General features: G+C 40.5%; 1 protein-coding gene across 1 annotated transcript; it reads right to left on the minus strand.

Moving 5' to 3' along the window:
* Nucleotides 1–10,226: 10,226 nt before the first annotated feature.
* Nucleotides 10,227–11,175, minus strand: LOC118712752 (hypoxanthine-guanine phosphoribosyltransferase-like). Its single transcript, XM_036426839.2, has one exon. The coding sequence runs from the start codon at nucleotides 11,158–11,160 to the stop codon at nucleotides 10,588–10,590; it is 573 nt and encodes a 190-aa protein (XP_036282732.1). The 5' UTR covers nucleotides 11,161–11,175; the 3' UTR covers nucleotides 10,227–10,587.
* Nucleotides 11,176–13,754: the final 2,579 nt, after the last annotated feature.

The raw sequence follows: 13,754 nt of genomic DNA on the forward strand, positions 1-13,754 counted from the left end.
GGGCATGTACATTGGTTGCGGGCACATCCCCAGTGGGGGGTGTGCAGGAGGCAGCTGGTTGATGTTTCTCTCTCATCGACGTTTCTAGCTCTCTATCTCTCTCCCTTCCTCCCTGTAAAGGATCAATAAAATATATTTGGGGGGGGGGGAAATAGAAAAGAGCCACATGCTAACCTGACAAGCTCAGGGGAGGCCTGTGTGCCAGTCTTGCAAACTCAGATAGTCTGGTTAACTTGTAACTTCCTTTTTACCCCGGACCCCTCAGGGCACAACCAATGTCTCGGAGACATTCCCTCAGTGTTATTGTTATCAAGCTAATTGTCAACTGTTAATTACGTTAGAGTATCCTGTATCCATCTCTGTGAAAGAAGCTCATGTCCATCATTTCACCTTTTACCCTATCCCAGAGGTTTCCCCCGCTTCGCTCTGTCCCACCTCCCTAATCCATCACCAATGAATTTCATGTAACTCACCTATGTCCCTTTCCTTTGATTGCAATGTGTAAATATAGATGTAACCCTGCATTCTCTGGAGCATTATCTCAATTCGTTAAGGTTCTGCTTCCCAGCATATTTCGACAGTTTGGCTCAAATAATCTCACAAAAATTCTTTACAGGTTTCAATGTGTTTTTTTGTTTTTGTTTGTTTGTTTTTGTGGTTGTTGTTGTTGTTGTTAACAGCTTAAACACTAGATACCAAAGAGAATAAAAAATAATTAATATAAGAGCCTACAGAAGTCTTATCACTTAGCATGACGGAGTCCTCAAAGCCATGTACACTTCCTAGAGATACTTGACACCCAAGTAAACTGTAGTTATTTCATTTTATTTTTAGTTACAGATGTCATTCAATATTATTTTATATTAGTTTCATGTATACAGCAGAGTGGTCAGACAATAATATAATTTACAAAGTGATTGCTCCAAGAACTCAAGTGCCCACCTAGCGTTCTCTAACGGTATTTAAACTTTTAAATAAAGATTGTGGGGGAAAGCACACGCAAACCATGGTAACTTTAAAACGTACTCTGTTGAACTTCAATAAATAGGTGGATAGGCACCATTTTCCTTCCCCCTCCTCCTCCCTGGCCACCTTTTGGCAACACCACTCACACAAAGAGCCTTTACTGGGTGGAGTGAGTTTCCAAACGTCATAGCCTAGCCCCCTAAATGCATGATCACCTGTGTCAATTATCCAATTTAGGAGAAACAGCCAAAGAATGAAACTCCTGAAGATGACTAAAAGGTATTTGAGGACAGGAAGCTTCTGGGCAAAGGAGCCTTTGTGAAAAAGGGCTTCCAGTGGGTAGAGAGTTTGGGGCCTCAATCAAGTGCCTTAGGTCATGTCTGTGTCGCTGCTGCCCCAACACCCTCAGAACAATCCAGATACAAGGATTCTAAGACGTGAGCGGGGCTGGGCTGACTGCCCTAACCAATTTTAACCTCTACTCAATGCTTGAAAAGTAATGGCCTTTAAATTCTACATTTAGAGAACAGGGCTCAGAATGTATTTCCACTGGGAAAGGGAATCTACCAGTATTGGTCTATCACATTAAAATCTGAGGCTGATGATACTATGTCACAGATCTTGATAAAGGGCAATAGCCGTGATTTCTTGGTGTGTATGTGATGGGCTGCCCTCGGGAGAAGTGGGAGGTTTCACAGCTCCGGGTAAAGAAGCCCTGGAGGGAGTCTGCATCAAAGGCAAATGGACACATCACTATTCTGCATGCATCTATTGTAGTTGACTGATTACCGGCCATTACCTAGGTCCCCTCTGGGTGCCTGTGGAGGGCGGTTTGTTTGATAAACCTTCAAGATGCATTTGTGAACATCAGATGATTGCTAGTGGGCGAACTAAGGAAGGGCTCTATTTTCCTTCGCCTTGATTTCTGAATTACAAGACGCCCTTTCGATCCATTCGGCAACACCGGCTCTGTCCACTAGAGGGAGCTGCTCCACCGTTTTTTATACCAGTTCTCTCCGAAGCATGAATCCAGCATTAATCTGGTCCTGGCCCCTTCACGAATTGCAAAATATCCTCCCCTGGCCTCAAAGTTGTAAGAGTGGGAGCACACCTGTTCGCCAGAATGAGTTCTCAAAGACCTGGTTTCCTTTCCGCAGCCTCTCTGGTGACTGACTTCTATTTAGGGTGAGGGGTAAACTGAGTCTCCGCAGGCAATTCCATCATTGAGCAAGTCAAAAGTATAATTCTCCCTTCCACTCCCCGCAAAATGCTCGTTTCCAAAAACTCACTAGGTGCTGGACTCCTAAAACAGAACCTGCGGAGGCTTTGGTCCCTGTAATTCGCAGGGAGGTCAGGGGGCTGTTGTGCTCTGTGCCAACTGAGGCCCAGAGAGCAGGCACCTGCAAAGGAGGAAGAAACTCGGGAAATGGGTGCACAAGCAAAACAGATAAAGTTTCTTTGGAAAATGAAAACTGTCCACTGTCTTCTGTGCGAAGTTTATTTGGGCTCTCGGGTATATTCTAGGTTCCAACAATCCTTCAAAGGTTTGTCCACAAACTTAGAAGAATGAGCTAATGTTACAGGGGGCCAGGGAGAGACTTTAAAGCATCTGCAAATAATGCAAGATAGTTCCTCTTTCTCCTGGAAGTTTTAAAATGTGTGAGTCTTACATAAATATGAAATACTTTATGAATCATTCCCTTGTTTCAAATGAATGTCTTATGCATTCATCCAACAAAATGTAAGTGCCCTCTAGGTGCCAGAGACTGTCCTGGGTACAAGAATCCCTGTAGGGGGCACAGGTACTGATGATAGGATTGTGGTTGCTTTCCTTTCTACTTTTTTAAATTGAAAGTTTTATTTGAGGTAATTGCAGATTCACATTGAATTGTAAGAAATAGTACAGAGATCCCATAAACCCTTAATCCAGATTCCTACCATGTAAACATCTTGCAAAACTACAGTATGATATTGGCATTGATCCAGTCAATGGGAGCTGGGTGGAGAGGGTCAAAGGAGTGGGGGAGAAAAGAGGGACATCTGTAATACTTTCCCCAATAATGTTTAAGTATATACCAATATAATTAATTAATTTTTAAAGTGCTAATCCCTTCCATCACCACTAAGATTTCAGGTGGTGCTACCTTGTAGCCTTGCCTACCTCCCTTTGCCACCTCCTCTTCATTGCTACCCGCCACCAACTCCTGGCAACCAGTAAATTATTCTCCATTTTCATAATTTTGAAATTGTTATATAAATGAAATCATACAGGATGCAACTTTTTTGAGCTTGGTTATTTTCATTCCACATAATTCTCTGGAGACTCAGCCAAGTTGTTCTATCAACAGTTCATTTCCTTTTATTGCTGAGTGATATTCAATGGTATGGATGCACCTTAGTGTGTTTTTAACCACTCATCCTTTGCAGGACAACTGGATTGTGTCAGCTTTTATGTATTACAGATCAAGCTGCTATGAACATTCATGTATAGGATTCTGGGTGAACATAAGTTTTCATTTCTCTGGAATAAACATACAGGAAAGTGATTGCTGGTTTATATGATAAGTGCATGTTTAGTTTTTTCCAGAAAACACCAAACTTTTCCAGAGAGACTATATGTGTTCATCCCTACTGGAAATGTGTGAGCAGTCCAGTTTCTCTGCATCCTTGCCAGGTTTCTGTTGTCTATTTTCTACTTTAAACATCTGAAAGGTGCACGGTGATATCTCATTGTAGTTTTACATTGCATTTTCCTGATGGCTCATGATGTTGAAACATTTTTCCACTTACTTATTTGCCACCTGTATGTCATCTTCAGTGAAATGTTTTTTACCCATTTTCTATAGTTTAATTATTTATGTCATTGAGTTTTGTGAATTCTCTAGTTCTTTGTATATTCTACATACTGGTGCTTTGTTAGCTATGTGGTTTGCAAATGTCTTCTCCCAATCTGTAGCTTATATTGTCATTCTCCAGGCAAAGTGCTTCTCAGAGCAAACGTTTTTAATTTTAGTGATGTCCAATTTGTCAGTTTTTATAGGTCTTCATTTTAGTGTCCAGTCTAATAATTCCTTGCCTACCTCTAAATCCCAAAGATTTCTCTCCTTTATTTTTTACAGGAAGTTTTACCATTTTAGTACATTTCACCTTTAAGCCCATGATCCATTCTTCCCCCTGTGAATGTATTATTGTTTCAACATCATTTTTTGAAAGGTTCATGTTCCTCCATTGAATTGCTTTTCCACTTTTGAAAAGAAACAGTTGAGAATATTTGTGTGAGTCTATTTACAGGTTCTCTAATCCATTCTGTTGATTTCTGTGCCTATATCTCTACAAATTCCCTATAATTTTGATTACTGTAGCTATGTAGTAAGTATTGAAATCTGGTGGACTGATTCTTCCCATTTTTTTTCTTCAACATCATTTTAATTATTTTCCACACAAATTTTAGAATAATTATCTTTAACTACAGAAAAATCTTGCTAGGGTTTTGTTGAGAATTACATTAAACCTGTATATTTATTTGGGAAAAAACTTTACTAGATTGAATCTTCAAACCCATGAACATATGTTTCTCCATTTACTTAAACCATCTTTGATTTTTGTCATCAGTGTTTTGTAGTGTTTAGCATATATCCTGTAGATGTTTTATTAGATTTACACCTATGTATTTCATTAAATTTTAATGTATTTAAAATACACTGAGTGGCCAGATTATTATGATCTCTGAATATATACTCAGTGTATATTCTATATAATAAAAGGCTAATATGCAAATTGTCCCCTCTACCAGAAGTTCCACCAGCAGGCAGGCCAGTCAACCACCCATGTCCCCTCCCCCTGGCCAGGCTGCTGGACCCCACCTATGCAAGAATTCATGCACTGGGCCTCTCTCTCTCTCTCTCTCTCTCTCTCTCTCTCTCTCTCTATATATATATATATATATATATATATATATATATATATATATATTGAGTGGCCAGATTATTATTTATTATGTGTTCAGAGATTATAATAACCTGGCCACTCAGTGTAATAGGCCAATTGTAAATAGCATTTTTATTTTTTATTTTACTGTCCGTGTTCATTAATACTAAATACTACATATAGCATATGGATGGTATACAATTGGTTTTGTACATTTAATTTATATAGTGTGACCTTGTTGAGTTTACTCTTTAGTTCTAGAATGTAATCTTTGTATTTCTTGAGATTTTCTATATAGACAATCAGGTCATTTGCAAATAGGGATGATTTCATCTGCCCATTCTGATCTGCATGACTTTTATTTCCTTTTCTAACCTAATTTCATGGGCTAGAACTTCCATGAAATAAGAGTGGACATCCATGCTTTGTACCTGAATTTAAAAGGAAAGTATTTAGTCTTTCACCATAAAGTTAGTTGTTGGTTTTTTTGTAGGTGTTCTTTATGAAATTAAAAAAAATTCCCTCTCTATTCTTATTTTCCTAAAAAATTTTCATCATGAATGAAAATTAAGTATTATCATGTGATTTTTCTGCATAATTGATATAATCATGTGAATTTTTTTCTTCCTCCACCTGTCAACTTACTTACATTGACTGATTTTTCAAATATTGAACTAGCCTTGCATCCCTAAAATAAACCCCACTTATTAATGCTATAGATTTTTTTTCACATAGCTGAATTCTATTTTTAAATATTTTTAGATAATTTTGTCTTCTGCTCATAGACGTCTTAGAATCTCTTGCTTAGGAGCAACAAAGAGAATAGTCAGATTTCATGCACACTTTGAAGACAAGAAATCCAGAATTTTTTACTTCTACTTTGCAAGAGCCGAACTTTGTGAAACATGTGGCTTGGGATCGAGGGGGGGGGGGTGGGGGGGTCCTTTGCAGACTCCAAAGCCTTAAAACTGAGACTGGATAATAGAATGCGTAGTGTGACCCATAGAAAGATACTATATGTAATATGGAATGGATGCCATATCCCACCACACAAGAGGAAGTAATCCCCCCCCCAGCCAGGAGGCAGGAAAGAGAGACAGACATCGGTCAGTACCCTCCCTTCCACGATGGAGCGACACTTGGTGCAAACTGAAAACCGCTCAGTGGGCTTGAGGATCTCAGGACCGAAGAGCCTGCTTTATGACAGAAGAAAGAAAAAAGCACTCACTGTGCGCCTTTAGCCCTCTTAGTTGCATCCTAGTTTAGATTCAGGTGGTAGAAATGAAGGCATAGCATAGAGAGGTAGAGAGCTTTGAATTCCTGGCTTTTCAGTGCTGGCTCCTGTCCAACAGCCCCTGCATGCTGCAGGGGGAGGGGGGAGAGCTAAGAGGGGTAGGGAGTGGGGGCATCATAAGGCGAACACAAAGTGCATGCCGTACCATGGTCATAATCTGGTTGTTATTTCTCAGGAAAGGAGGAAGGGGGAGGCTGGATAGAGCCATCCATTTAGACACAGCTTTGCCAAAAAGCTTCATTTAACAAGTCGCTTCCCTGCTCCTCGATGGGGAAAGGAACTGAACAAAGGCCTTTGAGACACATGCCCAGTAAGGTCTGAGTGACCTGGGCCCTGCTGGCCCATGAGTCACACCTGGAAATAGGAAATTGGCCAGGATGGACGGAGCTGGTGCAAGCTCACGAAGTCTAAATCCATGGGCTTCTAGAAAAGAAGCCAGGCCCTCAGGCTCCAGGCCGCCGGGACCTCTTGGGCCCCTGCTGCAGGGGCTGCACTCACTGTGCCCACCGGGTGCATGGCCATGAGGGCTCCACACAGGGACTGACGGACTTGACTCCGGCCTGGATACTGAGCCACACCAGCTGCAACATGGACTGGAGACTGGACACTGGCCTGGTTCCTGGCTTCACTGAACTCCCAGCTGCACCTTTTCCAGGACTGGAACCTGAGAAATGTAGTACCTTTATGCAAATAACCTTTCCCACCTCCCATCCTCCCATGAGTGCTTCTGAACACGTTTCTTTCAGCAGCGCCCCAAGAGCCTCGCTGCCTGGGATGGCAGGGGAGTTGTACCCACCGGCCACGTGGACTTGAGGACATGGCCACCCCGGGGCATCAGCAGCAGGTGCACATGCATGTCAGCAGCACAAGCAGGGGTGGTGGGATGAGAGCCTCAGGTGGAGGCCCAGACACCCCACCTCTCACTGCACTGCTGCCTCAGTTTCCCTGGCAGCAGAAGCCATCGCAAGGAAAAGAAGTGCCAAGTAGAGGACACCACACAGGACAGCGGCGGGATTAAGAGGACAGGGCACAACTCCTGAGAGGGAAAGGCAGCCCTAACAGAGTCTGAGTTGTGAATCCACTGAATTTAAGTCCTGAGCCATTACACCAAAAGGCTAACTTCTAAACCAGAAGAAAGTAAGAGAGCTTGAAGTGGCAAAATTGAAATTTGTTTGCTTGATTTGCTTAGTTTCTCTCTCTCTCTGTCTCTTCTCCTTCACTCCTTCCCTCCTTCTCTCGTCATTAAAATAGGGGCTATGAGCAATTAGTTTGGCTATAGAGAAGTAAAAAAGAATTACATGACCGAAACTGGTTTGACTCAGTGGATAGAGTGTCGGCCTTGGGACTGAAGGTTCCCATGTTCGATTCTGGTCAAGGGCATGTACCTTGGTTGTGGGCACATCCTCAGTAGAGAGTGCACAGGAGGCAGCTGATCAGTGTTTCTCTCTCATTGATGTTTCTAACTCTATAACTCTCCCCTCCTCTCTGTAAAAAATCAATAAAATATATTTTTTTAAAAAGAATTACATGTTTACACACATGAAGTTTTCGGGGGATGTGAACTACTCTGCTTAAATTTCAGGTCCAATTCACATTGCATGGAGAGGGAACAGACTGAGGAATGGGGAAGTGGCTAGCTCAGGATCACAGAGAGAGTTCGTGACAGAGCCAGGACAGGATTTCACATCTCTGAGGCAACCGGACATGTGAGCGTTCAAAATCCAGAGTGGCTTTCACCCATAGTAACTGATGGTGGAAATCCCTGGATTCATTATATCAGCACACACACACAGCTCTCTACCACTGGGCAAACTGTCAGCCCCCATCGACTGTTTGAGGACTTTCCCTCCACTGATAATTCCCTTTGTGGTGACTTTCAGTTTTGTGCCGTGCCAGCTGGTCGTGACTGGTTTAGCCAACAAAATGCGTTGGATTTTATTTAAAAGTCCCACAGTTGCATTTCTGAGCTAAAAATAAATGTTGTATCATCTGATATTTTCGGATGATCAGCCACATCACTCCCCACCTTTCTCAAAATAACAGAGGCACGTGGACTTTAAAATTCTGTTCCTTGAACAGCCCAATTCAGAGAGCAATAAGGTTGTATCAGAGGCACCCTTAATATCAGAGAATTCAACTCATTATTCTCAATCCCAGAATGAGAGAGAGACAAAGACAGTGAGGCAGAGAGAGACATAGGAGAGATAGACAGATAAAGAAAGACATAGTTTCATTTTCTCCACTAGCCTCATCATTGGAAATAGACTCCAGCTAAATAATGGACTTGATCTTCAAGAGATTCTCATTAGAAGTGATTTTCCTTTATTTCATGGGCTGCTAAAAAATATATAGAAATAAACGTGTGTATACCACTTAGCTTGACAGTGTGTATTACAAGAGTAAGGTGCATTTTAAGTGTGACTTCACACTAGGTTTCATTTTACTTTTCTCTTTAACATATTCTTTTACCCTGATTTATACACATATTTTTAAATTTTATTTTACATAACTTTTTTTAAATATATTTTATTGATTTTTTTACGGAGAGGAAGAGAGAGGGACAGAGAGTTAGAAACATCAATGAGAGAGAATTATCGATCAGCTGCCTCCTGCACACCTCCCCACCAGGGATGTGCCCACAACCAAGGTCCATGCCCTTGATCAGAATCGAACCCTGGACCCCTCAGTCCGCAGGCCGATGCTCTATCCACTGAGCCAAACAGGCTTCGGCTATTTTACGTAACTATTTTTGCAACGCAGCTTATAAAGGAGACCAAGATCTTAATCAATCAATTTGCTTGCTCTCATCAGCTTCAGCAAACATTTTCTTTACCCATCTTCAAATCACTTACCAGAATTATATCTACAAAGCAAAATGAAATGGGGAGAAAACAATTGGGGGGGGGGGGCGCGCGCAGGATCCTCCTATTGGGGATAAAAGGCATCTTTTGTATAATAAATTTTATATTCAGTTTTGTAGATAGTGAAAATAGATGACAACATGAAACAGATGCTTCATTGAGAGATTTTCCACTCTGTCCATGTGGATATAAACTCAATTTGAAGTTGTAACAAGCCCAGCCAGTGTGGCTCAGTTGTTAAGTATTGACCTAAGAACCAGGAGGTCACAGTTTGATTCCAGTCAGAGCACATGCTCAGGTTGTAGATTCGATCCCCAGTAGGGGGAATGCAGTAGGCAGCTGATCTGTGATTCTCTTTTATTACTGATGTTTCTATCTCTCTCTCCTTCTCCCTTCCTCTCTCTGAAATTAACAAAGACATATTTTAAAAAATAAATAAATTTGTAACAAAACTTGAGTGAAACAAGTGTAAGATTTAAGCAACCTCTTTAAGATCAAGGCACACATCTTTTAATATTTATTTTGACTTTTTTTTTCCTTTTAAAGAGACAGCCCTTATTTTTACACTGATGAATTCAAAAAGTGTTAATGTTATTCTGGAATTTATTGATTTGTATTTAAAAGGAACTGTTGACAAAGTTTCACTGAAAGTAATGTGAACAAGCTGGAAAATACAGTTAATAATACTGAAACACTACTTAAAGAATTCCAGGACATATGGTTTATCTAATATAACAATATCTCTTAGGTGATGTCTTAGATACAAAACCTGACTGCTTTTTACTTTTCTAAACACATGGTGGAATAATTAATAATATTCAATCACTTCTGTACTTTCCTGAATATATAAAAATTAAAATACCAATTAAAAGCTAATATATCTTCTCTTTAAAGGTTTCTTACAGATACAATTTTATTTTATTTTTTATTTTTATTTTTAAATATATTTTATTGATTTTGTACAGAGAGGAAAGGAGAGAGATAGAGAGTTAGAAACATCGATGAGAGAGAGTCATCGATCAGCTGCCTCTTGCACACCCCCTACTGGGGATATGCCCGCAACCAGGGCACATGCCCTTGACCGGATTCAAACCCAGGACCCTTCAGTCCCCAAGCCGACGCTCTATCCATTGAGCCAAACCGGTCCCGGCACAAATACAATTTTAATATTTCCATTCAATAGTGGTGTGGTTTAAGATATTCTTTATCCATAAGTCAAATAACAATCCACCCAAAGGAAACTGATAGTCTTAGACTCATAGTGCAAATAAAGAGTTCAGGAATGCAGCAACTGACATTTTTAAAGTACAAAACAGTTAAAATTCTTAGAAGATACATGCAATAGTTCTACTAAGCAGCTGGCCACAGAATTAGAACATCTGATAACTTTACTAGTGATTTCAATAGGACTCCAGATGTTTCCAAACTCAACTTGAACTCTCATCTTGGGCTTTGTATTTTGCTTTTCCAGTTCCACTAATAACACAAACATGGTTTGAATCCCTGAAGTATTTATTATAGTCAAGTATTTATAATAGCCTATCCTACAACAAACTTATCTGGAATTTCAAATCCAACAGAGACTGGTCTATATCCAACACTTCGAGGGGTCCTTTTTACCAGCAAGCTTTTGACCTTGACCATCTTTGGATTATGCTGCTTGACCAAGGAAAGCAAGGTTTGCATTGTTTTGCCAGTGTCCATTATATCTGCAACAATCAAGACATCCTTTCCAGTTAGAGTTGAGAGATCATCTCCACCAATCACTTTTATGTCCCCTGTTGATTGGTCATTACAGTAGCTCTTCAGTCTGATAAAATCTACAGTCATACAAATGGACCTATCACTATTTCTGTTCAGTGTTATTATGCAATCCAGCAGGTCAGCAAAGAATGTATAGCCCCCCTTGAGCACGCAGCGGAATATAATATGATGGCCTCCCATCTCCTTCATCACTTCTCCAGCAAGCTGCTCAGTCCTGTCCATAATTAGTTCACGAGGAATAAACACCTTTTCCAAATCCTCCACGTAATGATTGGGTATGCAAAGTAAATCTTGGTCATAACCTGGTTCATTATCCGTAATCACAAGGCTGGGACTGCCAGTTGCCATAATGGAGCCCGACAAACACACCAGTGGAGGGCAGCCTAAAGAGCTTTCTTTTCATAGAAATTCACCTCAGCAAAACAATGACAATAACTTTTTTTTTTAATTTTATTTTTTAAAATATATTTTATTGATTTTTTTACAGAGAGGAAGAGAGAGGGATAGAGAGTCAGAAACATCGATGAGGGAGAATCATCGATCAGCTGCCTTTTGCACACCCCCCACTGGGCATGTGCCCACAACCAAGGTACATGCCCTTGACCGGAATCAAACCTGAGACCTTTCAGTCCCCAGGCCGACGCTCCATCCACTGAGCCAAACTGGTTTCGGCAACAATAACTATTTTAAATTAAAATGCATTAATGTGTTACGAATCCTGCAAAACCAAAAACCTAAAAGAACTTAATAATACACACTTGAAATAGGAATACAGTTGAGCCTTAATCAACATGGGGATTCATAGCACTGACCTCCTGCAGTAAAAATACTTTGGGTTTAACTTCTAACTCTACATTTAGCCCCTTCACATCCAAGGATTCAACCAACTATGGATTGAAAACAGTACTTTTGATCCAAAGCTAGGAATGTGCATTTGGGAAGCTACAGTTGGAAGTTCAAAAATACTGTTTTTGATAGGTGTTTGGTTGAAGCTGCAGATGCGAAACCCAAGAATATAAAAGAATGATTACTGTATTTATTAAAAAAAAAAAAAAATCTGCCTTTGTGCAGTTCAAACCCATGTTGTTCACGGGTCAACTTGAAAACCCGTAGCAAAACAAAGTTAAGAAACCCTTTGTTCGTGTCCAATAGTAAACTAAATAAGTCCCCTTCCTTTGTGTCATGCACATGATTTAGGGACCCATGGAAAGCATTTGTACTAAGATAAGTGAGATTATCAAAAATGTAAGTCAGGGTTCTCAGTAATTTCTCTCTTTTGTGAGTCTTCACTTTAAAATTACAAGTCCCAATTCATTAACGATTACAACCAATCTGTACTTTATCTCTTTTTTAAAATGCCTATATTCTTTAGCTTTTTCTAATAAGGACGTGAATAGGTATCTTAGTCAAAGAGGTCCTGAGTAAGATTGCAAGTGCTATCCTATGCTTTGTTGAGTGGGTTCAGAATAGCTTATAATATATTATCATAAAAACAGGTTGCCATCAATAGCATAATTGCTGCATGAATAATCTTAGAACAAGCGAGGCTTTCCAAGGCCTCTTTATTGGAAGCAATCATTGTGCTCACCACATAAAACAAATGCCTTCTGGGATTTTTTTATTTTATTTTTACAAGACACAGCCTTTTCCCGTTTATATTTCTTGGTTTCCACAGAAGCTATCTAAAAGATGAAAGAAGCTGGCTGCTCTGGCTCTAGAGATAATACTGTACAATGGCTTATGTAGTAAATTAATGATAAAAAAAAAAAGCTGCACATGTAATGAAACATTGGTGAGCTAGTCCTCATTACCATCATAATATCTGGCATTGAACTGTAATAACTCTTTCTGCATGTAGATGCCAAAAAAAACATTTTAATATTAATTAAAACCCCCACAGTGGTATTGGATGAAAGGGATACCATTAACCCAATTTTACAAATGAGAAACGGAGTTATAGAGATTAGGAGAGTGGCCTGGACAGATTTTTTATTATTATTCATAACACCACAACGTGTGCCTGGTCAAAATGGAAATTGGCACAGACTCCCACCACCACTGCTGCACTCGAGGCTGCCTGATAATGGAACAGAAGCCTGGGGAGTGGGGCCTCTGGTTTCCACAGATGTTCATTCTCACTCCCTGCCCTGCATGCCCTAGGCACCAATGAAGCCAGGATTAAGTTGCAATCCATGATTTTTAAAACATGAAAAGCTTTCTTCAACTCCTCTAGGGCAGAAACCAGTTTTCTCATTTACTCTGAATGTCTGTGTATTTCTCTAGCTCGGCTTCATGAAATGTGCACATAAAAGAAGAGGTCCCGGGTTGGGCCAAGTTAAATGGGCTTCTCTGCTTCATTTCTCAGAGCCTTCACTATGCTAAGGTACAGTGCAAAGCTCCCAGGAGGGCATGTGATTTGCAGATTCACGTGCCCACTAAATCTCTAGTTCATGGGTGTGGTGGGCAGGATAATAGCCTCCCAAGGATGCCCATGTTCTTATCCTGGAACCTCCCATGGCAGGTGGACTTGAGGTTGCTAATCAGCCGACTTTAACATAGGGAGGTGACCCTGGCTTAGCTGGGTGGGCCCAGTGCAATTACAAAGGTTATTAGAAATGGAATAGGAGGCAGAAGAGAATTGACTTAAGAGTGAGGCAATAGCCGAAACCGGTTTAGCTCAGTAGATAGACCCTCGGCCTGCGGACTGAAGGGTCCCAGGTTCAATTCCAGTCAAGGGCATGTGCCTTGGTTGCAGGCACATCCCCAGTAGAGGGTGTGCAGGAGATAGCTGGTCGATATCTCTCTCTCATCAATGTTTCTAACTATCTCTCTCCCTTCCTCTCTGTAAAAAAATCAATAAAATATATTTAAAAAAAAAAAAAAGAAAGAAAGAAAGAAAGAAAGATGAGGCAATAAGAGAAGCTCTACTGACCACTGCTGGA

This window comes from Pipistrellus kuhlii, unplaced genomic scaffold, assembly GCF_014108245.1.
Source record: "Pipistrellus kuhlii isolate mPipKuh1 unplaced genomic scaffold, mPipKuh1.p scaffold_m20_p_9, whole genome shotgun sequence".
In the NCBI taxonomy this organism is placed as follows: Eukaryota; Metazoa; Chordata; class Mammalia; order Chiroptera; family Vespertilionidae; genus Pipistrellus; species Pipistrellus kuhlii.

Bases quoted from the DNA above. Each gene is read 5' to 3' on its own strand.
- LOC118712752 (XM_036426839.2), bottom strand. From the start codon at position 11,160: ATGGCAACTGGCAGTCCCAGCCTTGTGATTACGGATAATGAACCAGGT.